The sequence below is a fragment of the Pholcus phalangioides genome, unplaced genomic scaffold (assembly GCF_987345545.1).
Source record: "Pholcus phalangioides strain wild (caught in Gottingen) unplaced genomic scaffold, Ppha-v1.0 ptg000004l_1, whole genome shotgun sequence".
NCBI lineage: Eukaryota > Metazoa > Arthropoda > Arachnida > Araneae > Pholcidae > Pholcus > Pholcus phalangioides.
The window spans coordinates 11,217,685-11,230,961 of record NW_028301597.1 but is presented as its reverse complement, the minus strand read 5'-3'; the positions used below and the strand labels follow the sequence as shown (position 1 = coordinate 11,230,961).

Sequence of the window (13,277 nt, the reverse complement as noted above, 5' to 3'; positions counted from 1 at the left end):
CGATATACAGGGTGATTATAACTAAGGTTCTGATTTCAAAACACTGTAAAAAAAGAACGATTGTCAGAATGACATGAATATTCCTGAAAAAATTCAATTTTATTTGATAAAGGGGAAAAAATACTTAAAAATGTAAAATTAATGACATCATCCAACATGTGGGAAATTTGCTTGCAGAATGGAAACGATAGCCAGTCATGGCAAAATTATAACTTAATTATAGCATTGCACGAGTCCATAATTCACGGAAACATCACAAAAAAATGAAGTAATTGTACAAATAACTACAACTTACTCAAAAAATGTTAAATATGTTGTCCACCGCGTGTTCTGGCTATGAGGCTGAAAGTACAAAAATTCTTGTTCAACAGCAGAATCGGGGTATGCCATGGTCATAATGTGGATGTGCTTGCAATTCAGCTTTATTAAACCAAACGCGCCCCCTTTCCCCCGTTCATATTCCTGAGGAATGAGGAACTTCTAACATATAGGGAATGTGCTGGAGATTACAATTCACCAAAGTTTGTAATCTGACCACTGTTTATAACATTTTGAGGTACCCTCACAGCCAGAAGTTGCAAAGGTTAAGGTGCATCCTGCCAAAATGGGTCTTCAGCAGCTGCTTTGCTGGTATTGCTATGCGCATCTTGATAGAAGTTCTATCCACACACTGATGCTGTGGAAGTGCTGAAATGATGTGGTTGCACAAAATATTATACTGCTGGCCAAGTACAGCATCATCTACTTGCACATTTTGCACTTTTTTCTTTTGCGAAAGAAACGTCCATTGCTTCAGGAGTATCCATGCAAATTTTCAGGTCATTCCGATCAGTACTTATTGTATAGTTTTGGAATCAAAACTTAAATTATAATCACCCTGTATATAGCTGATTATTTTTTATAAATCTGTTACTACTATACAGTAGAACCTTGATTAACTGGGCTCAACAGTGTGTGTGTGAAGTATAAAAAAAACTATTGAATATTAAGACTGGGAGATATACAGTAGGAGATGTGCTACTTCTTATGGGAAAGAAAATGAAAATGTATGTGAGGTAATGTAACTACTAGTACACTAGTCTTTGTCCTTTAAGGACAGTTGGTGTCTTTATTGGATTATATAGGACCACCTGCCCCTAGCATGATGGTGTCATTACTGTAGCTACTTCGTTGTGAAGGGAAAAAGAAACCTGTGAGAGAAATATACCACTACATTTAGATGTGTGATGCAATCCTTATTCATGAATTTGCTAAAGATAGAGCATCAGAATGTAGCCAAAGGTTAGAAAATGTTGTAAGAATGAGAAATTTTGGCTTTTATATATAACTTTAAATGACTAAGATACTTCATATGAAAAATCTATATTCTGGCCACTTTTATGAGACTTTTTGAAAAAAACCACTTATAAAATCTTATGTCATTTAAAGATATACCGTCAGAATGTACCCCAAGGATATAAAATGAGGTAAAAATGAAACATTTTGGCTAATAATGAACAAATATGATATTTTTCAGGGAAAAAAAATGATATTTAGGCCACTTTTATCTGATTTTTTGAAAAAAACCAGTTGGTTTAAACCAACAACCCTGCTTACGTACCTGTCAGAGTCGTATCTAGACGTATCAGGGGTCCCATATCACACCAACTGCACACGCCCCATACCATCACAGAGCCCCCACCAGCTTGAACAGTCCCCTGTTGACATGTAGGGTCCATGGATTCATGAGGTTGTCTCCATACCCGTACACGTCCATCAGCTTGAAGCAATTGGAACCGAGATTCGTCAGACCAGGCAACGTGTTTCCAGTCCTCAACAGTCCAATGTCGGTGTTGTCGGGCCCAGGCAAGGCGCAAAGCTTTGTGTCATGCAGTCATCAAGGGTACACGAGGGGGCCTTCGGCTCCGATAGCCCGTATCGATGATGTTTCGTTGAATGGTTCGCATGCTGACACTTGTTGATGGCCCAGCATTGAAATCTGCAGCAATTTGCGGAAGGGTTGCACGTCTGTTACGTTTAATGATTCTCGTCAGTCCCGTTCTTGCATGATCTTTTTCCGGCCACAGCGATGTCGTAGATTTAATTTTTTACCGGATTCCCGATATTCACGGTACACTTGTGAAATGGTCGTACGTGAAAATCCGAATTTCATCGCTACCTCGGAGATGCTATGTCCCATCTCTTGTGCACTGACTATAACACCACGTTCAAAGTCACTTAAATCTCGATAACCTGCCATTGTAGCAGCAGTAACCGATCTAACAACTGTGCCAGACACTTGTTGTGTTATATAGGCGTTGCCGACCGCCGTGCTGTACTCTGATTGGTTCCATATCTCTTTATTTGCATACGCATGACTGTACCAGTTTTTTTGGCTCTTCAGTTCATTTCCTCTCTTGCATCTATTTCTAAAAGCGAGCAATATCCTTATTATTCATTAAGTTTAATATTTCATTATTCTCGCTCTCCATAATTTTTCCACACCTACGCCTCAAGAATTGAATCTCATTCCGTGACAGCTCCTATTCATGTATTTTAGAAAAACACCTTTGTCCTGTCACCAAGCCTTGAGCATGCCAGGTGACGCTTACACACCCGTGTGAAAGTCGGCTCTGGCAGTTTGCTTAAGGGTAACCTATACATGCCGATTCGATCTCTTTCTAATATCCTCACTCTTCAATACCCTCTCTTTCTTTTCAAGTTACGTTCAAATTGCATCTTCTTTTCAGTGAAGGTCCCGAATCTATTGACATCCACTATTCAGGTATTTTCCATATTACATTGACATCCACTATTCATGTATTTTCCATCTTACATTCTTATTTCATAGCTTCATACCTTGCCAGATGAATTGTGCTTCATCTGCAGTTGGCTTAAAGCACGTTCTTCCTTTCTTACATAATCTTTTATCACTCGTGCCCGCGCTGCACGTGTTCTTTACAACTACCCAAAGTCAAGCCTCAATTAATACCACACCTGTTACCCAGTCACCTTTCAAATAATCTTTTACATACAGATCATCTTTAACGATTAACAATTTTAACTAATTACCTTTATATTCAAATAATCAGGAATAATTATGAGCAGAACAGACCCGCTCATATTACTGAAAACTTGCTCTGCAGACGTTTTGTTTGGAAAGATATGAAAAAAGACTGAGCACAGAATGGTGCAAGACTTGTCTTGCATGCCAAAAATCTAAAATCATCAAACACACCAAATCGCCACTTGGAAAGTTCCTGTTGTGTGATAAACGTTTTGGACATGTGCACATAGACATTGTGGGACCACTCCCACCCTCCCATAGATTCTAGTACTGCCTAACAATAGTGGATCATTTCACTCGATGGCCGGAAGTAATTCCCATGGAGGACATGACAGCAAAAACTTTTGCAAGATGTTTCTTTTCAGGTTGGATCAGCCGTTTTGGTACCCCTGAGACCATTACCAGTGATCAAGGTTGACAGTTTGAAAGTTCCTTGTTTCGAACCCTTGCTACAATCCTTGTTATTAAAAGAATTCGTACCACACCATATCATCAGGCAGCAAATGACTGTGTTGAATGTTTTCATCACGACCTGAAGACTGCATTACGCTGTCCATAGGCGTAAACTTATTTAAAATGTTGGGGGGGGAGGGGCTCAGGCTCAAATAATGGAACCTCGTTTATACGACGCGTCATATAAATGCGAAAACCGTATAACAAACTTTTTTCGAAAATTACCTCCCCCCGCCTTTTTTAGACATTTCCTCAAAACATTTTTGTGAAAAATCTGTCGTTTTGATTCAAAATCTTATGCTTGAGAAGAAATATTATACTATCATAACATTACTGTTGCAGTCTCAGGCAATTTTACAGTATTCATTTCAAGATTTAACAGAAAAAAAACCTTAATAAACCTTATGTAAAACATCCTTACTAAAACATACTTTTTGTTTTGCTTTTGGTTTCTATATCTAAACAAAAAGTAGATGATGCATTTAGTTCCGTTGTTGAAAGATTTTTCTTTTAAAGAAATAACTAATAGTTAACCATGTTTGCTATCAGCAGGGCCGGAACTAGAGGAAGGCAGAGGAGGCAACTGTGCCCCGGGCGGCAAAATTTAGGGGGGCGGCAGTTTTAGGTGGGAACAGAGAACACTTACAAAATTATCGAATGCGGGGGGCGGCAAAATTCCTAGTTACAGCCTTGGCTACCAGCATACCATAGCCTGTTAAATAATTATTTCAGTACCTGTCAAAAGCCATTGAACCAGTTAATCATCTTAAATTTCATGGCTTTTTCAGTAAAAAATATGCATGAGAAACTACAGTCGATCCCGCTTAGTTTTTCCCGCTAACAGCGTTTCTTCATATGTTTTTGAAACATTGATTAATTGAAGTGTATACAGGCAGGACCCTGGGTAAAGCAAGAATTAAGAGGCTCTTGCGACAAGAGTTAAAGATGGTAATTGGTCGGTCAGTGTATGTTGTTCGAATTTCGGGATCTCAAAGTTATAAAGGCTTCATTTGCCCATGCAGAAATTGGGTCCTGTATACAGGGATAATGTATAGGAATGTATAGCAACTGAAGCCAAACATTGTACAAATGAGTAAGGTCAGAAACGTAATAGGGAGACGTATAGGAGGGGTTCCATTACATTTTCTTAAATGCAGTATGATCTCCACAAATGATCACCTGTACTCAAAAACAAATATGCATCAGTGGTCGCCTCTATTCGGCAGAATATTTCTATGGTGGAGCCCCATAGGCTCCTCTTTTATTCATTTATGAAATTTACAGTTTTATTTTATTTTATTTTCTTTGAGTGGCGGCGGAGCCCCCAGGAGCACTGGTTGAAAACCGCTGCTTCAGTGAAAAGTTTCCCAAACTTTTTGTTCCATGGCCCTTTTTTTAAAAAAAAAATTTCTTTTATCTCTCCCAACTCAAGCCCACCCATAGGATCCTATACAAAACCCACAGTTTCTACCGACCCTCTGGACTATTGTATCGCCCTCTTTCCCGAGGGGGCAATATTTCACACTTTGGAAAACACTGCTTTAGAGGCCATTCTTGATTACTTTACAACTTAACTTAATGGAAGGTCACACAGCGGCAGACAGAAAATTCACCTTTTTATTTTTGTTTATTTTTTTTGCACTATTTATAAATTTGTTATGATTAGTTCTGTTTTTTGCATATACATATTTTAACTTCTTTTTAGCATTAATGTGTGTATAAATGTATGTAATTGAATAATTTTCAGAATAAGTGCATATTTTCAAGTTGTGCGGAAGATTAAATTTTCATAATTTTTCAAGTTAATATTGCTCGTAACACAATAAAAGTTCTTTATAACGACAGAGCTTGCAACCATGAGAAAATTTTTTGTTGTAATGTACTTCTCATTATAAATGAATTTTCACTTAGTCTGTAAGGACATGAAATTATAAAAAATTGCTGCTTTATCTGCATTGGAACGTCTTTGAGATTATTTCATTCTACTATTAACGAATGAACAGAACCGTAGTCATGTATGAAATGTAATTTTTGATCTCAAAGCAGTTGATTCTTTAAGAGTAAGACGTTTTTTCATAGAATTTCGTATCATCAAAGTAGTTTTAGACAACCAACTGAACAATTAAAAGTCTGAACTATTACATTCACGCTCACTTTCATGGATATATGGATGTGTCAACATTTTCCATCGAACCAGAAATTCGACATTTTAAAATAGTTTAATGTTTGGCTGTTCAAACTCCAAGAAACTTCTAACTACAATGGGCCATAACGGAAGCCTGGGTGCTTTATTTGATTGTCATTTCTTTTTCTTTTTTTTCAAGTGAAATGCAAAATCTCAGGAGAAAAATCATTTTTGACATTATTCGTGTTTTGTTACTTGTGTGCACGTGTAGTTTGCTTTTTCTAGCAACTTTTTATTTCTATTAATGAGCAACTATGGTACTAGTAACTAGAAATTCCGAAATAAAGTAAATGTAGAAGTCATTTGCATGAGAATATTTTTTTGCAAATGAATATGCACAGAGTCAAATAGAAAAGATGCATTTACAAATGTTATTTTGTTATTTGCGTAGTTATTTGTTCTTTAACATATATTTTCTTAGTTTTAGTTCATATTTTGCCATTTTTTAAGTGGAAAATTTGGGCTCTAATTATAACAATCATTTCGTGTATTGTTACCAAAGTGAATGTGACGGGCGTAGCCAGAAATTTCATTCGGGGGGGAGGAACCACTTTCATTTCAGTGGGATCAAAGTGATAGAACAATAGATTTGGCCACCTGTTTCTCTTTTTTCGGACATTTTCTCACATTTCGGGGGGGGGGGGGGGGGACAGACCCCTCCAAGTTCCTCGCTGCGCCCTTGGAATGGGACTGCCCCTGAGCAGGAGCGCACCCATGCCGATCTATGGAGGGGGCACAGAATTCTTCCTGAGAAATTTTGAGTTGGTGCCAATTTTCCAAAAGCATTTAATTAACAAAAATTTATTTAATTGTTGGGGGCGTATGCCTCTGCCCTTGAGCCCCATTCTAGTTTGATCACGCTCCAAGTAAAAATATACATTCATTCTCCCTCCCTATCTCTCTCATTAAAACTGAGCACAACTTCGGCCTATCACCATAGGCAATTTAGTATAGATCGAGTTGTGCCGTAAATCTGAGTATTTGTTTATATTTTATGATACAGTGTATATATTTCCCTCAAAATTGAATTGCATTTTACTTATTTGAGATTTACTCTTGTATATCGAGTCATATATCAGGTTTTAAATTAGAAAAAAAAATTTTTTTTTTTAGTTCCATAAAAATTTCTTAATAAAAACTCTAAATATTGTCACTTTTCCAAGTACGCAAGCCAAATGGAGTTTAAATTTTTCTTAAATAAATTTTAAATAGGATTGTGTGAAAAAAAATAAAACGTAAGGTTTATTAATTTATTGATATGTCTAACAGAAAACAAATTTCGTTTACTACGCTTTATTGATTATAAGTATGAGAGGGCTGAAAAATACTGTATCCTAGATTGTTTTTGAAGATTCTGAATAAATTATGATTGAAGAAAATACTTAAAATGCAAAATGTATGAATTTATCAAAAATGTGTAACTATGTTTAATATATTGCTTATACTTTTTCTGTCAGGAAACTGTGTGGAATCATGAGGAACTTGAACTTTTCCGTTTTTTCTTGCAATACAACATGTTCTTCTAACAGAAGGTTATACTGTACATGCACAACCGAATATGTCCACACAACCCATAAACTGTGGAACTGCCTATCTCAACATTTGTGGGGTTTTTTCAGGGAAAAACAAGGAGTTTACTTCAAGAGGCTCCAAACAAAGCTATTCTTATTCTGCAGAATCACAAACCCCGTTTATAGCCGATTTTTTCACCACAACTTCTTTATATTCCAATTAGGATCACCTATGGAACTGCTTCTGTTGGCGTCCCTGTTTCACTGATGGCCATCCATTATAAACGCAAAAACTTTTACCAATGCCCTGACAGACGCCGGCGGTGCCAAAAAGAAAGTAGTTTTCATTTTCGGAAGCAGCAGGAGTCCCCATATTTACGGATGCCTCCAGGTGACATATTCCCCACATAGGTGACACGCCATACACTCCCTGTCATTCTAATTAGGAAATGGTGCTTGTATTCAGAAAACCTGCATTGAAGCAGCCGAAACTGAACCCTAATGAAATGCTCTGTCAGCTGCGGAAGGTGCTGGCCCCTTTAGCATGAACAGAAAAAAAGACTAAAATACACAAAATAATTTTTTCAAATGTTTGGAAGAATTTCGGGAACTGATTTCCGTAACTCTTCCCGTATTCTTTCTCCTAAAAATTTTGGCCCTTTGTATGCACCCAAGGGTGGAATTGACAGGGCTCCAGCCCTGGGGGCCATGGCTGTAGCGATCCTTCTTGGGGCCACGGTGCAGAGTTTTTCATGGGGGGCTCCCTTGTGAAAGGGTTATACTCAAAAAAGGGGGGTTCGTCCCCCTCTTCTATTCTCATTTTGCAAAATAAGAAACTGTCAAAGATATTAAGAAATGTGTAAAATAAGTGTAATTTTTTTTTGTTAGGACCACCCATTTGGCTCAGGTTCCTGGAGCATTATCCCGGTTACCCCAGCCTAGTTACGAGCCTAAGACAATTACCATCATTTTTAGTTTTTCATGCTATGAATCCATTACCTGTGAAAAGTTTGGTTCGGTGGCCCGCCAAAGATCCTATGCTAGAGAATCCCTTCTCCAGTATGTGGGAGTCCATGGCCCTGCTTATAGCCCGCTGAGTGACCTCCCCCCGGTAAACATGCCACTAGATGGACTGTAACTAGGAGTGAAAATTACTTTATTGTCAGGGGAAGCATCGAAAATGAGATGCCGCAAGATATTTAAAATTTCTAAGAGTGTTGCGAACGTAAACAGGGTATGTAAAACCCCCTCTTTGTGGTCATCGGCGGGACAAAAAAAAATTCGTCCATAAAAAAGAAGTGACCGTGAGAGGAGGAACCCTATTAAAACCTTGAGAATAATTTTTCATTTTGAAATAAACAGTTTTGAATAACAAGTAAGAAATACTACATACTTTTTAGAAATTCCCCGATTTAATTTACAATAGAACATAGAAAAAATTACAGTAATTTCCGATAAATAAGTCGCATCGTGAAAAATGGCCAGAAAAAGTTTTTGTGGAAAAATCGCCACTTTTTACATGTCACAGCTTCGTATAAAGGCAGAAACACACTGTACTGATGTGATGTGATTACTCTGAGTCTAGGTGTGGAAAACATATCCATGCGATTTTTTTTGGGGGGGGGGGTGGGGGGCTTGATCCCATTGGCACAATACAAGTTTACACCTATGACAGGTTCCAAGCACTTTCCTGTGAAAAATCGTGATCGTGGTCCTTACGAAAGATCTCAGTCCTAAAGCCCAGTTCAACGGAGGCAGGATCATTTTAGTCGTGGAGGGAAGAATATGTAATTTTTGGTTTTTTTTATTACATTGGTTTTTTATAACCATTTTTAGTAAAAAATGGTTTGCAGAGATAAATTGCATCGCTATGTCACAGAATTTTTTTGATGGACCTTCAAAACCAGCTGATAGCTGGTACGAGCGACTTCGGTGGAAATTTGCAAATAAGATGGTTATAAGAACTTGGACTCCTAATCCACAACCAGTTTACCATTGTAAACCGTGTATGTGGACCTGCTGCACTCTGCCATTGCTGGATTTGTGATTCGCCTGCAATGTGTTATCCCCTGTGGTGGCAGTCATGTGGAACACATACTGCTGTAATAAATGATTTAGAGGCATTCTGTTTGTTATTTGGGCATCTTTTCTTTGACTTGTGTACATCAGCACCATCTATCAGCTGTTTTTTGTTATTTTTTCCTGTCAAAATTCCTGTGACCCAGCGATGTTAACCCTGCAAACCGTTTTTCATTTCGGTTATTTTTCCAGTTTTTATGAATTTTTAGTTTCTACGAACTTTTTGCCCACCCTGTATAATTCACTCAATCTAACGTAAATACAGTATTTTTTGTGATATTGAAAACTATTATTTTGGCACCCCCCTGAAAAATGTTTTTCCTGTCTGCCATCATCCAACTTCCTCTGCAGGCCACCACTTTTTTCGGAATTCTGAATGGCGATCTTACAGAAGTTTCACTGTATCAGATTTATGCATTATTTGATTTCAATATATAGTCAAATCCCACTATAACAAACTCTAAGGGACTGATGAAATCACTTTGTTATAAAGGAATGTCCAATTTTATAAATTTTAACGTTCTAAAAAAAAATTGTTGCAGCTAAATTCAATTTGAAGGAAAAATTACTTTTTTACGTTCTCTAAATAATAAAAAGAATATGAAGTTAAATTTTTCAAAAATAACACAAAGCAACTCAAATGAATTTGGCATTGAATTCTTTATTCAATTCAGAGTGACTTAACATTTTTGGGACAAATATTACTTTTCTTTGCACAAGTATTGTGAAAACTGGGAAAACAATTGCAACGATGTGTGTGATACTCAATTTTTTCATTCTAAAGCACATGCAAATGCTGAATTCTTTTCTCATAAGAGTGGGCTGGTAACTAGCACATTGCAGGAATGATTGGCCTGAAACCATGTATGTTTCTGGAATATATCTTGAGTCATGGGCAAAGATGCGGGGGGCCTTGTCCCCCCCCCCCCCAGCGTCAAAGGTGGAGTCGACTGAACTAATGTATATATGAGCTGACATCATCGTGCCCCCAGACTTCCAAGTCAATCTCCGCCTATGTCCTGAATGAATGTCTTGTAAAGACAACTGCATCCACATTTTGAAAATTTGAAAGGGTGATATTTTTCTTATGGGATCCTAAAACTGTTGTTTGATTTTTCAATTCCAACTTTGGCTGATTTTTCAAAAATGTTGAAAGATTGAGATATGCAGTATAACAAATATATATATAAGATATACGGAAGACTGGATGTTGTGAAGATATTTATTATTTGAGATGTTAATTTTTTAAGGAAGGAAAAAACTCATCTCTGCCTCTACCGGGAGTCGAACCCGGTTCCCTCGATTGCCAGACGAGTGCTCTGACCACTAAGCTACAGAGGAGATAGAGATTTTCCTTCACTAGAGCGTATATATGCTGAACGGAACCGTGCAATGGACGGTGCAACCGATCAGCTAATAGCTCATGGACGACGAGCCACCAGATGGCTATATATATGACATGAATGTCGCTCTCCACTTGTTAATACAAGATATACGGAAGACTGGATGTTGTGAAGATATTTATTATTTGAGATGTTAATTTTTTAAGGAAGGAAAAAAAAAAAAAAGCAATCGAGGGACCCGGGTTCGACTCCCGGTAGAGGCAGAGATGAGTTTTTTCCTTCCTTAAAAAATTAACATCTCAAGTAATAAATATCTTCACAACATCCAGTCTTCTGTATATCTTGTATTAACAAGTGGAGAGCGACATTCATGTCATAAATATATATATATATATATATATATATATATTAATGTCACATTGTTTTTATTTACTCTAGCATCAACTTCAGCCGCTGTGGTGGTCAAGTGGTCATAGTGACAGACTGGCATCGCGGGGACCCGGGTTAGAGCCCCTCCGTCACCACAGTGGTGGTCGGCTGAAGTTGGTTTTCTGTGGTTTCCAACTTCAAGGCGCAAATGCGAGCCGATCTCCCCGTTAAAAAGTCTTGCCACAGAGAGCAACAGTCCTACAAACAGTACAAATATTCAGTCACTACACATCACTCACTTCACTTCTGAGATATAGAGATATAGATGGCAGCACTGAAAAATCATACACAACATTAGATACGCACTCAAACTGTTAGGTACACACACTTACACTTTCGGCACAACTCACTAGGTAGTAAATTGCCTATGGCGATAGACCATGTCGCCGTTTTGCCTATGATGCCATTTTGAAACAAATAAACATTTCTAACGCCTAGCACTGGCTTACCACAGATTTCATTTCTTTTTCACTCACGATATTGTTTAAATTTTCTTGATGCACCCCATTAGCTATAGAACAACCCACCAACAATTGAACAAGTTAATTCGCTGAAACAAATTTTACGGGAATCATTTTTGTAATGTTCTGTACTCTTTCGCTGATTTTCAGAAACTTGTTTTTGAATTAGTTATAATGGATTTTTCATTTTGTAATAAAAATCAGTTTGCAGTATATTGCTCTTATTTAAACTTTAGTTATTATAAAAGTTTTCGTTATAATGAGACTTCTGCTATAATGGTGTTCGTTAAAATGTGATTAGACTATAATTTTGCATTTAATGATTTATATATATTTTTAATTATAATTATTCATAATTATTTTTTGTAGGAAATCATGACTTATTGGGAGAAATAGTTCTCATGCATTGGCTGATATTGTTCCTAAGGTGTGAATGTGCAAATGGATGGAAATGCTGAGAATCTTATTAACACAAATATTTAGTTTCACATTTGTGTATCTTTCAAATTCATCAGGACCGACATGATTTTTATGCTGGATTTTTCAGGAAAGAAATCTTAAATTCTTGTCATTAAAAAAAAAGGGATGAAGCTTTTATAAAACTGAAAATAAACTATATTTGATAGTTCCATGAACTCATTTATTGTAAGAACTTTCTATGGACAATTGAAAAAAATTAAAATAATACAGAAAACATGTATCTAAAATGTATATACCAAAAATAACAGATGGAAATCATTCTTAAACAGATTGTGTTGTGCCGGCATTGTCAGTAAATGTTTAGTTTATTTTTCACTCGTTAGATGGCATTGCCATACCACAGTGTGCTTCCATCCTTATAGTACATTTTTTCTTTTTCGGTATGAAGTGTAGAACTCGACGGTTACACATTATTGTTATTATCTTGACACACCAGGGGGTTTATTCAACACCTTCTAGAGCAAGAAGCCTTCGCCCGCGATTTTTCGATGCTGTGACGTCATCGCACTCCGTCCAGTTTTTTCCCCATTGGTAGTGTTTGTCTTCCTGATCGCCATTATAGACATCCGTTTACAGGCACGTGCGCACAGTTTTTTTAATGATATATAATTTCTATTTTTTAAACATTTATTTTATTCATTTCTTCGCAAGGAAATAAATAATATTGTTGCACAAGTCCTTTAATAAGAATAGTTGAAGAAAACAACAGCTAATCCGGCCACCAGCGAGCTTTGTGTTTTCGGTGAAGAAGTATAAGCCTATATCTGTACAGCTGCATATAAAATCAGGTGAGTTCAGTTTTTACTATTACATGAAATGCATTGATGAATATTCTGTAATATTATTGCAAACATTGTTAATCTCATAATCCCAATTTTCATAAACTCAGTGCTATACATAGGGATAGGGCTTTATTAAGTTAATTGATAAATAATATTGGCACTGCTATTTGGATCATGTTTTAATGTTATCCTTCAAGGTAAAAAGTTTTTAACGAATAAACAGTTTGAGGGAATTTAGAATAATCACAGAAAATATATATTTCATGCACCCCCTCCTCACATCCAGGAGCCGGGCTTCTATGATAAAATTTTTAGTGGATCCCACTCAATTTTCTCATTGGAGCCTTTGATGGAACTTCAAATAATTACGTGAAATGAAATATTTTATTTCATGCCCCCCTCCTGAAACTGGGTCCCTTGGTAAGACCTGCTAGGGTCAAAGCAATGAAAATTCTAAATTTTTTTAATGTTATAATTTCAACTAAATACATTCACAAATTTTGAAAAA

The 13,277-nt window shown here is 36.8% G+C and overlaps 1 protein-coding gene across 2 annotated transcripts in view; it reads left to right on the top strand.

The window, feature by feature from the left end:
- LOC149086534 (uncharacterized) overlaps positions 1–12,142 on the top strand; it is a 55,296-nt gene extending 43,154 nt beyond the window's left edge. For both annotated transcript variants that reach the window (XM_089256001.1, XM_089256002.1), the window contains one exon: positions 11,877–12,142. In XM_089256001.1, coding sequence (XP_089112127.1) covers positions 11,877–11,965 — 89 coding nt within the window. In that variant the 3' untranslated portion in view covers positions 11,966–12,142. The remainder of the gene's footprint in view (positions 1–11,876) is intronic.
- Positions 12,143–13,277: the final 1,135 nt, after the last annotated feature.